Here is an 11,727-nt window from a genome sequence, read left to right as displayed (position 1 = left end):
TCAACTCCTGTACTACACAATAAAAGCATCTGTTTAACTCTACTTCTGTCAGCATGGGCTAAACACCCTAATATGAAATAGAATGGGACTGTTCATATACTTTTATTTAATTATAGTGGGTCAGTATACAAGTAGGGGTATATGCTCTTCTGTACATTTCAGGTTATACAAACAATTGCATTTGAAAGGAAGCAGTAACCATCAATGTTTGTTAAGTAGGCATTTATTACTTCTGGTTATTTGCACATTTTTGCAGTGTGCCACCTCCAGGGGAAAAATAATCCAAACCACAGATCTAAGAAAACAGCAGTGTTTCATGCCCACTCTCTGAATGCAAGGTTCTTCATAGATAGCTGTCACCAGTCATCTTTCATTGCATTGATCACATGGTATCAGGTATCAGGAGGAGAATCTGCATTCAGAGCCAACACCTGCCAAGCAACAAAATCCCGCTGGGAAAAAGTCAGAGGTGCACTTTCCCTTCTTTTCCCTTTTCCTATCACCCTTCAGCAAGGAGGATGTGCACCAACCTAAAGGAAGTTTATTTGTATTTCATGTATTCCATGTCTTGCTTTACAGGAAAGTGATTCCATCTGGAGAGTTCCAAGAGTGTGACTCTCTTTCTTGCTTACCTACATCATGTGTTACCTGTCCTGCCTTATGACCTTGGAATGATACAGTTCTGGAAGACATATGGAAGACATCCAGAAAGCCTGCTCCATGCAAGGAATCTGCATGTAGAAGATTTGGGTGCATCTGCACTCTATGGTAGATGGGTCATATCACACCCTTCACCATTGACTTCAATGTAGAAAGGTTTGTGCTAGTCCCAATTCATTCCAAGTTAGAAAATCCTACTGACAAGCACTACTATTTGCTTTTGAAAAGGAAGAGATATTCAACCTCCTCAAAACTCATTATATACTACTCACTCATCAAAAATATGGACCCCACCCAGATTTTTGTTTAAACTAAAAATGAACAACATTTCCAGTCTATCTACCACAATATATTCCATGTCTTGCTTTATAGGAAAGTGACTCCATCTGGAGAGTTCCAAGAGTGTGACTCTCTTTCTTGCTTACCCACACCATGCGTCACCTGTCCTGCCTTATGGCCTTTGAATGACACAGTTCTGGAAGAGATCTGTATCTCTAATACTCTATTGACAAGTGTGTGCTTAGAAGACACATAGAGCAAAAATAAAAATAAAAGACTTATGACACCTTAATATCTTGTCATCTGCTATCTGAAAAAGTGGACTATAATTCATGAAAGCTTATACTGAAATAAATCTATCAGTTTTTTCGTATCCAAACTCTTTTTTTAATTATCATTTTTTTCTTACTTGCTGTTGAAGTAAGACATCAGACATCAATGACACTAACACAGTTACTTCATTTAAATACCCTAGAAGTAGAACGTTCATATTACAAAGGTATCTTTGTAGCTTCATTTTAAACTATCAATTAAATTTCAAGCTAAATACAATATTTTCCTTACCAATAGCAAAACCAACCCCGAAATTTGGTGCTATGAGTCCATATATGTTTGTAGCAAGTGGTACCTGGAGGTAAGGGGTGGGGGTGGGTGGGGAGAAACAATATGCTAAACTGTAAGATATTCTTTTCATTAGACTACCAGTGTTCCTAGCATCCTCCCTACTAACCTTCTGTGTCAGACAAAATGAGTCATGTTGCAAAATAACATTTTAACTTAGATTTATTAAATCACATTTTACATATAATAGCCATACAATTCTTACATTAGCAGTCTTAAAATATGAATTTTTTTTTTACACTGCATTGTAGTTTGTGGGCATGATACCACATTTCCTGCAACCACAGTTGGGCTTGCAATTGATTTCATGTTATGCTTTCTTTCAAAGAAACTGTATAAATACAGGCAAAGGCCAAAATCCTTTTGCCTACGTTAGGGCTGCATGAGGGTAATGACATCAGTGGCAGGAAGAGACCTTCAGAATTAAAACCTTCCAACTTCTGTACTGTGGGTCTGCCTGGTGTAACTGTAATCAGTTTCATTGCATGTAAGATATGGGACCCCAAGGATGGAAGAAGGAAATACTTAATTATAAAAAAAATCTCCCTATCATCCTTCTGTAGACATAACTTACACAAGAAGAGTTTGGCCAATGAAATATATCAAATTATGTAACATTTCCCTTGTCCCAGTTCTATGGAACTATGCATTTTTTAAATTAACAGCATTATTATGACTTTCAGAGTTGATGTACATAATCTTATTTTTATCAAAGGTTTAATTACAGTATTGTTTCTAGATTAAAAGTTGCATCAGCAAAAGACATATATTCAGTGCTCATTCCTAATGAACATTCTTCCATATTAACATAATACACAAAAATACAAACATACTCAAAATGAAATGCTGCAAACTTGATCTTCTGCGTGGAAAATTCTATTTCATTCAGTGGAATTTACACACACACACACACACACACACACACACACACACACACACACACACACACACACACACACACACACACACACACACACACACATACACACACACCTCTGGAGGGCTGTCCATGCTTTTATGCCTGGCCCACCCAAATAATATTTCTTTTTAATAATAATAATAACCTTTGAACTGCAGAGTTGGAAGGGACCCTATGGATCATCAAGTCCAGCCCCTCCCAAGGATTCAACTCCCAACCAGACCTAAGCTGCTGATCTATCCAGCAGTTCTAAAGTTCTTTAAAAAACTTCTAAACTACCTCACACTTTCTGGTGGCCCTTTAAAAAAAAAGAAAGAAAAGCAAGATATTGATGGCAGATTAACAAAACATGCCAAATTGCTTCCCATGCTCCACTGATGGCACAAAGATACGTTTCCAATGATTCCTGTAATTTTTCCCTTAATTTTTAGGAAGGTGCTGTGAGGTCTTCAAGGGCAAGTAGTGTCTGTGCCCTAATTCCATGTATTGTGTCGTATCTTAGTGCTCCCTCCCCCCCACACACACACACCCGCTCCCAAAAGGGAACTGGCTAATGCCACTAATGAATTATATGAAGAAAAGAAGCTGATTTTCAAAGTCCAGAGATATCAATTTTTACTCACACACAAAATGCTTATTCCCACCATCAGCATTCCTATTAGAGCACACAGCCACCTATTAAAGAAGAAATATGATATTTTAGACATAAAAATGAACACATTTCTTGAGCAGTATTGTTTAAGAAGAATGATGCAATAACATGATTAATAAATAAATAAAAAATTTTAATCCACTTACCAGTAAAACCATAGTATGTTATTCATTACCTAAGTATTTTAAGAGATAGAAAGAAAACCAGAACATATAATAGTACTCTGTCAAGGAATTAGATATATCTAAATTCAACATACCGTCCCATTTTGTGTGCAAGGACCCCAAAAATATTAGTTCCAATAAGATAAGAAATGCTGGCTGGAATGAAAGCAACGCCTGAAAAATAAGAACGGGACATCTTATCAAGAATGGTTTCAGTGAAGCATTGAAAAAAGTAATAAGTTCAGATACAGCAGTTATGATTAGAGCACATCTAATGAAGGTTTACAGGCTGAACAAAAAAAAATCTAATATCCGGTTTATTTCAAGGCTTTCGTCAGATCTTGCAAGATTATCCATCAAATTTAAAGCATTATTATGCTTTAACAGTATGCTCTGTATCAGATATGTAAGTCGGGGGGGGGGAGAGGAAAAGAAAAGGAATGGATGTGTGAATAAAACAAGTAATTTGAAACCAAACCCAGTGTTTCAAGATTTTTTTTTTTAAATCTGAGTTTTAGACAATGTTAATTTCAAAGCCATTTGGCTTCTTACTGATTGCCAGCTGAAGTCATAATGCTCAAGCTGTGAGAAAAGCACACCTCCACACAGGATGCATTTCCTAATGCAGTGGAGGAGGAGGTTAGCTGCATGGAGGTGGAAACCCTCCTCATAGGCATGGAGCCATTGGATTGAGGTGAAAATCTCTGATAACCAAATGTGAGACCAAAAAAAATGCTGTTTCAGATAAATCAATTACCTTCTTCCCATTACAATTCATCTAATTTATGACACAAAGTTTTAAAATGTAGCTATGGGATGTCCACTCACAGAACAGGATTCCCCCCTTCGCTTCTCTTCCCTGCCCCACCAAATCTGCTCCATATGGGGCACGTGGATAGAGGCTGCAGGATGGGACTGAAACATCCATTCTGCCAATAGCTTCCATTCCAGCAGAAAAAAGATGGCACTGGTTACAGCCCATTATGCATAAAATACCTAGCACCCATTATCTTATGTTCTTTGAGTGAGAAGATAAAAGTAAAGACTACAAGTGAATAAAACTGAGATGGACAAGAATCTTCAGACTATGACAAGACCCTGTTAGTTATACCTGCAAGCATAATACGTGAAAGCACAAGTATCAACAATGAATTAACACAAATTACACCAACAGTGTAGGCTGTGGCTATTATCCACTGAGTCATATGACTTGATACACAACTGTAAATGCCTACATTGAAACCATAACTTGTTACACTATGCTGCTGAAGTTTACATCAGTGGAGTTACACTGGCATACATCCATAAGAGGATTCCAGCCAATGATCCAACAAATCCGATTTAGAAAAATCCTGTTTGATTGGTTATTTGGTTGATTTTCCTGATGAAGCTATGTCCTGTTCCCTACTGAGCAGACTCCTGTTGAGTCTGGTCACAATGCTGATGTAGCACTAAAAGGCACAGATACTGTGTGTTATGTCGGAACCAACTTATACCTGTCTTGATAGGGCTTTTGAGGTGAGATATTCAAAGAATAACTGCACCAATTACACACACACACACACACACACACACCACAAAACTTTCCACAGCCAAACAAGGATTCAAACTCAGGTCTCTTAAGTCCCAGTCCATCACTACATCCACTACACCACACTGGGTAACACATAAAGATAAATAAATTAGTCTGCAGATATCCATTCAATTAGCTAGATGCCAATTTGAAAACTAAAATGTTACTGTTACTAGACGTTTTGACATGACTCTCGTAAACATCCACAGGATTCACAATGCAATAATAAAAGAAAATGCTTCATTCCACTTTACCAAGTTGCCATTTTCTTGAACACATTGTCTCCATCATCCAGATAGGTAATGCCGGTTCCAACATAGCAATTGCCATATTTGAAAAACATATTGATCCTAGAGATGGAAAACAGATTGCTGAAATTATTTCACTTAGATTCCAATCAACAGTTGGAAAGGGCAACATTGACAGAAATAAAATGTGTTTTGAAGTCTCTTTTGTCAAATATACAAAATTGATTGCAAGTAAATTGCTAGTGTGGGAGACAAATCACATAAACCTATAATTTTACCTTCGTACCAGTTGTCCAAAAGTATGAACAATAAAAGGTTACACTATTTTTAAAGTAGAAAATACTGATGATTTCAATGTGTGGTAAAATTCAGAAAGCTAAATCTTACTGGGAACAAGGCAGTTTTTATTACAAAGATGAGATTTGGGGCCATTGGCTCCATGACAATAAGCTTACACACTCGGGTTGTAAAAGAATATTTATTTATTTATTTATTTATTTATTTATTTATTTATTTATTTATTTATTTATTTATTTATTTATTTATTTATTTATTTATTTATTTATTTATTTATTTATTTAATTTATATGCCGCCCACACTACCCAAAGGTCTCTTTAGCCCCTTTATTCCTGCTGGGTTTTTTTTATCTTGAACCTTGGTATTTCAGACTATTTATTTAGTGGCGCATAGGTTTTGTTATTCCTACCCTGCTAATTCCTGAGGATGACTTCAGCAAAGAAATGGGATACTTTGTTCCTGTGTTAATTGATGTCTTACTGACAGGCCCCATTCAGACATTTTGCTACCTAACACTGTGAACACACTTAATGCTATTATAGCATTCTTCATGGTTTCAACATTAGATCTAAAAAGGAGAATGGTCCTAGTTGCTGTAAACTCTACACATGGACAGGAACCCTGGAAAACTGGACTCTTGGTAATGTATAGAGTCTGTACACAAGCAAGATTTTGAAGCTCTTCTTCAAAATCGAATGAAAGGGGTGGGTGGGGCCTGGTGATCCCCTCCAAGTGTGTTCTTAGTACTGGGGAACATAAAGCCTAAATGAGCTTAAAGTTGTTTTGCCATACTGGAGACATATAGTCAATGGAAGTATGAAGCAGATCTACTGATACTTGTGGCTGACATACATGATAAGGTTAACTACAAAAATGCACACATTCTCTAGGGAATGTGCCTCATTAAAGACAAGAAAAGCACATTGCCAAGTAAACATGTACAAGATTGCCTTATCAGTTTCATAATGAAGTGCACATGCAAATTCACCTTACTTTTTTTTCTCAAGAAAATTTGGGAAGTCACACTCCTCCCTTTCCTTTTTGCTCCAAGACCATATTACTTTCAAGAAAAATGACCTGTTTGATATACTCTTGTTTGTTTCAAACAGCTACATCGCTGGATGATTTTACATACATATATCATCCAGTGACTTAGCTGTTTGAAATATATACTATCTCAATTTCCTCTTTAATTTGGTCTGTAGTGAAATGGTCACCCAAACAGGTTTAACGGAAGGTCAGCTCATTAATATAATAGCCCAATGTTTTGGATCCATATGATATATTCAAACGAATCTGTGATACTCCACATAAGGATAATAAGCTAAACAGTACCCTGTTTCCCCCACCCCCAAAATCAGACCTAACCTGAAAATAAGCCCTAGTATGATTTTTCAGGATGCTGGTAATATAAGCCCTACCCCAAAAATAAGCCCAAGTTAAGTAAAACCCCACCCTCCACTATTGTGCAGCCTTGTACAGCAATCAGAAGAAGATGACATGACTGTAAAATAACCCCCAATGCATTTTTGAGCAAAAATTTGAATAGACCCTGTCTTATTTTTGGGGAAACATGGTACTGGACAACACATCTTAGACTTCAATTCTGGATTACTTATATTATTTATTCATTAAGTCACATGCTAAAGTCATACATGTTCTCTTTCCCCTGTTTACAATGCACAGGAATTCTCCACTCATAGGATTTTCTGCCAAATGCACATTTAAGATAGGTTTATAAACCTATTGGTGAAAATCAAAACTGCAAAGACTAACATTGCCATCATCTCCATTTTTAGGGCCTTTTTAATCTTTAAACCAACAGTGTGTTGTGTCTTAAATAATAGTGAAATTATTTCTCCTGGGAAAAGACTGTCATCACATAGTTCAGCACAAAATGACCACTGCTGTCATTCTTTGTTCAAATATGCCAAGATGTATTAAGCTGCGTTACGTCTAATCCCTAAAACAATATTATGGTCTTACTAGTGCTGTGATCCTGAGGGCATGAAACAAGAGTTCAATACTGTTTTACAAAGAAAGACAAAATGCTATGTCTAATGTAATCTTTCCACCATGCTATGTACCTGAAATACTCCTACGTCTATGAGCTCAATGAAGTAAATAAATATTGCCTTGTCCAAAGCAATGTGATGTCTGAAACTCAAAAGCAGACTTTTGCAAGAAAAGAAATCATACATTACCAGTGCAGACCTATTCAACAATAAGCAGAAAAATGTGATACAGACTGAAAATTCTTAAATTAAGACATTAACAAACTTGTGGGTGCAGAGCAAACATAGGTACAGATTTTCATTGCCAGAGAGCACTGCAGGCTCTTCACTGACAACGTCAAACTATAGTTTTATTATATTGCTACATTCTAGGAACGGTGTATCTGCTTTGGCTGAATTCCATTGTCCAAACTGAATTGGCTCAGTTCAGCCCAATTTATATCAGGACCAGATCAAAACAGATGGTCAGATACAGTTCCAGAGCAAAGGAATGGGTTGAAGGAATTTGGTGATTTGGACATCTAAACTAAATGTGGAAAAGACAGACTAGGCATCACCAATATAACCATATAAGGAAAACACAGTGTTGTTTGCTCTGTTTGCTAATTTGTTTACTGTGTGTGAATCTGTGCATGTTTTAAGGTGTGAATACACATTTGATTTGTACTCTGTATGATGTTTGAAATCAGTGCTTACACAGGAACTGCAGGTAGATTTGGGAGTTCACACTTTATATTGGTTATGATATCTGTCATGTTCCAGCCCATAACCCCTTTCTTTGCTTCATTCCATGGGTCCTACCTCTACCAATCCCTCCACCCTATGGTCCCATCTATGCTGACCTTTTTATGATCTGTTGCAAAGGCACTTTCTCATTTAAAGCTTTAGACTACTATGTTTCTCAAAAAAAATTCTACAGAAAAATAACCTGGAAAAGTACTAAACAGTCTAAGAGTACAGACTATCAGAAGTATGAACAATAATTTTCAAAATATATAATAATTCACAAATCAGATTGATTCCATAGCAGGAATCACCACACTCTCCTTCCCATCTGTTATTCTTTTCCATTACTTTCAAGTAACACATGCAGGAATTGCTTCATCTCTGGTCACATGCGTTTTCAAACTATTGACATGATAAAAATTTTAATTTCACTTTCAGATCTGTCAGTTAAGTAGTTAACAGCACTAAGTTTCTACTTCACAACAGAAGGGCCTTTCCACATGATCTGAAGCTCACAGGATTCATGACTAGCACCCAATCCCCCACATAAAAATCATTGTGCTTTCCTTTTGCATGCCTCACTCCTGGTTCTGAAATACATTTCACTGCTTATATCACCAGAACATCACCAAGAGACACTCCCCATCTTTATAAGAACGTATCACAATTAACTGTATGGAGAAAAGCCCATTTGAATTATTCTGGCTTGAAAAAGTAGAAGCCTCCCAGTGCCAGAGAAAAAAACGTGGCTTTGGGAACTGGACTGATTCGAAGCAGCCTTTATGTCATGCAGTCATTAAAAATACTTTTAATTCACCCATTTTATAAGCAGAGCACACATGTCATCACACTCTTTATTAGTGTGACTTAATTACTTAATTACTTCATGTGTTATTTACACAGTGAATTACGCACTGATTTGAGGGCATGTTTCACGCTGCTTGCTTTTGACACCAAAATTACTAGTTACAGCTCTGAATTCTCTCCTTCCTTCCTTCTTTCCTTCCTTCACAGCTATTTGTGACCTCAGCACTAAATTCTTTAAAAAGAGACCATGTTACTGTGTCTTAATGCAGCTAATCATTACCACAAAAAGGTGAATGGACCATCCCAGGTGCCAAAGATATTCAGGTTCCTTTTTCTTTTCCAGTCATGCTTACAGAGAAATACCCCTCACAATTTTTCCACCTGTTGTTTAATGTTTCCAGGTCCTGAGTCTTAATTGATATCTGTTATAAAAACAGATGATCAGATCAACAACATTAATTTTTTTAATATAAATATTTCTATAAGCTCAGGCTAGAAAGCATCTACTTCCTCACTAGGGCATTACTCAAGAACAAATTCTAGAGACAGATAAATGGCCAGAGAAAAAAAGCTCTCTGTGTGCAATATAAAATAAAGAGTGGTACATTGAATGCCCATCTTAATCAATGAAACTTATGGAGGAGCTGACTTACCAAATCCCCAGTGATTCAGTGGGCCTACTACTATTTACTATGGTAAGCAACAGGATTTTTGTCACTGTTTCATTTAACAATTTAAAGAATGAACAAAAAAAATAATTATAATCCAAAGTAAATCAACTGCACTTTATATCACATTTAAAATTAAGATAGTTTTAAATTCCTTGCAACTAACTTTGCAATTAATCTCATGTACATGTTAGCATGAATTGTTAACATGTACGTGAGATTGGTGCTTTCCGTGTTGGTCATATGTTTTTCTCCTTTGAAGCTAAGTGCCAAAAGATTCCAGACAAATAAAAACATGTATTGTGTCATACTGTTTGTCATTAAAATCGTGCAGTTCGCTACCATAAGGCAAAGACATAGTTTGCCACTTTGACAGATACAAAAAGGTTTCCTAGAAGATAATAGCTATCAGTGGCAATTAGTTTCCATTAGATACAATGCTATCTAATCAGAGACAGCATGCTCTATGTTCTGCCGGGAAAAGGTTCCGGGTTCAGTCTTCAGGAACAACAGGAAAAGAATCAGAGTAAGATAGCTTTCTAATGTTTCTTTATATGCTAATAATCCAGAAATGTTAAATGTAAGTAAGAAGATGCTGTAGCATTCATAAAGGATAGGATTTTGGGAATTCAAGAACTTCAAGTCCCATAATTCAGTTGGACACACACATCACTTGAACAGCATGGAAGTGTGGGGCTGCTCCACCTCATTCTGGTTTGAGAACTCCTGGTCCCATAATTCAATCTGGAAGACTCACACCAAATTATGGAATTGGAAGTCCTTCAGTTCTAAAATTCTCATCCTTAGGACTCATTTTCTGCTTGTGGGTTTGCTCTAGGCAAGTAGTTGGCAGCTATGTGAACTGCTCCACTAGACCGCCCTTTGGTTTAGTCTAGCATGGCTCCTTTGTTCTTATATAAATGTCTGAGGAAAGTCATTTTTGTATAGAATTTAGTCTTTCAGACAGAAGCATATTATTTATTATGTACAATATGAGTGGTTAATTCATCTCACAGGAGTCATATGGTTTCTTTAGCCCTCTTCCCACAGACTACCAAATGTGGAACAAAAAAAGCGGAGATGGGATTTCATAGCTAGGTACAATTGCAAATACCTGCAGCAATAATGATGTATGGGTCCCTCAAGAGCGTCAGCAATGATGCTCCTTTCTGACTCTGCCAAAAGATAAAACGCCTTAAGAATTAAGAAATTATAATATAAACATCTAGCTTAAAAACAATTTTGTTGAAGAACTTACTTCTGGTTGTATTCTAGATGGCTGTAGAATGAGCAGCTGTATCGCTGCAGAAAAAGAAATCAAAATGCAGTGATATATTTTATGTAAGTTATAATGTTATAATCAAAACAATATGTTGAATCCAAAGTACAGTAACATTTTGATTTACCTCCATCTAAAAGAGCTAATGCAGCTAAAACCAGAAAAGGGGCAGTCTTCCCAACGAATTCATACATGACACTTCCAAAAGGTGGACCCACTGTAGGAGAAAAATTATCATTTATGGAATCAATTTGTATTTTGCTATTTATATAACATTTTATATAAAATTCATAGCAAAAGTACCAAAAATATTTGTTGGCAAATCTTTACTGATGTAAACATTCTGCCTGACATTGATAGGTAAACCTCTTATTCTAAGAGGATGAAATTTGCACTAATAGTAAGTTATCACTATCCTCTGTAAAGCAAGTAAGAATTTATCCTTTGATAGTGAAAACAAACAAAGGACGTTAATGGCTTCTATCAAGCATAAATTTTAAAAAATGTCTGTATCAACAGAGTATGGGGAAGTTCATGCATTTACTGAATTTTATAGAGCGAAAGCCATGTATGTTAGATATGCAGAGATGCTTGAGTGAGCATTGATCTTTGCACCCATGAAATCCTTTAAAGTTAAACTAAAGAACATAAATTTTAGTCATATTGCTAGTCTATATTGTGAAAGATTTAAAAAGAAAGTACACTGATAGATCTGTGTATTAATAACTTTATTTTGTCACTTTGCACAGAGGAACAACCTCAAGTTAAATAACTCAAAGAACAGTTTGACTCTACTAATGTTGACATAGAAGAAAACA

At 36.2% G+C, this 11,727-nt stretch overlaps 1 protein-coding gene across 2 annotated transcripts in view; it reads right to left on the bottom strand.

Annotated features, from left to right (window-relative positions):
• Nucleotides 1-11,727, bottom strand: part of SLC18A2 (solute carrier family 18 member A2) — a 38,423-nt gene that overhangs the window by 8,063 nt on the left and 18,633 nt on the right. For both annotated transcript variants that reach the window (XM_020779960.3, XM_072995492.2), the window contains exons 7-13: nucleotides 11,037-11,126; nucleotides 10,889-10,932; nucleotides 10,745-10,805; nucleotides 5,123-5,218; nucleotides 3,391-3,469; nucleotides 3,103-3,154; nucleotides 1,504-1,567 (exon numbers count right to left, since the gene is read on the bottom strand). In XM_020779960.3, the coding sequence (XP_020635619.2) occupies nucleotides 1,504-1,567; nucleotides 3,103-3,154; nucleotides 3,391-3,469; nucleotides 5,123-5,218; nucleotides 10,745-10,805; nucleotides 10,889-10,932; nucleotides 11,037-11,126 (486 nt within the window). The remainder of the gene's footprint in view (nucleotides 1-1,503; nucleotides 1,568-3,102; nucleotides 3,155-3,390; nucleotides 3,470-5,122; nucleotides 5,219-10,744; nucleotides 10,806-10,888; nucleotides 10,933-11,036; nucleotides 11,127-11,727) is intronic.

Source organism: Pogona vitticeps, chromosome 3, assembly GCF_051106095.1.
Source record: "Pogona vitticeps strain Pit_001003342236 chromosome 3, PviZW2.1, whole genome shotgun sequence".
Lineage (NCBI taxonomy): Eukaryota > Metazoa > Chordata > Lepidosauria > Squamata > Agamidae > Pogona > Pogona vitticeps.
The sequence above is the reverse complement of the archived record's forward strand: the minus strand, read 5'-3'. Positions and strand labels throughout refer to the sequence as shown.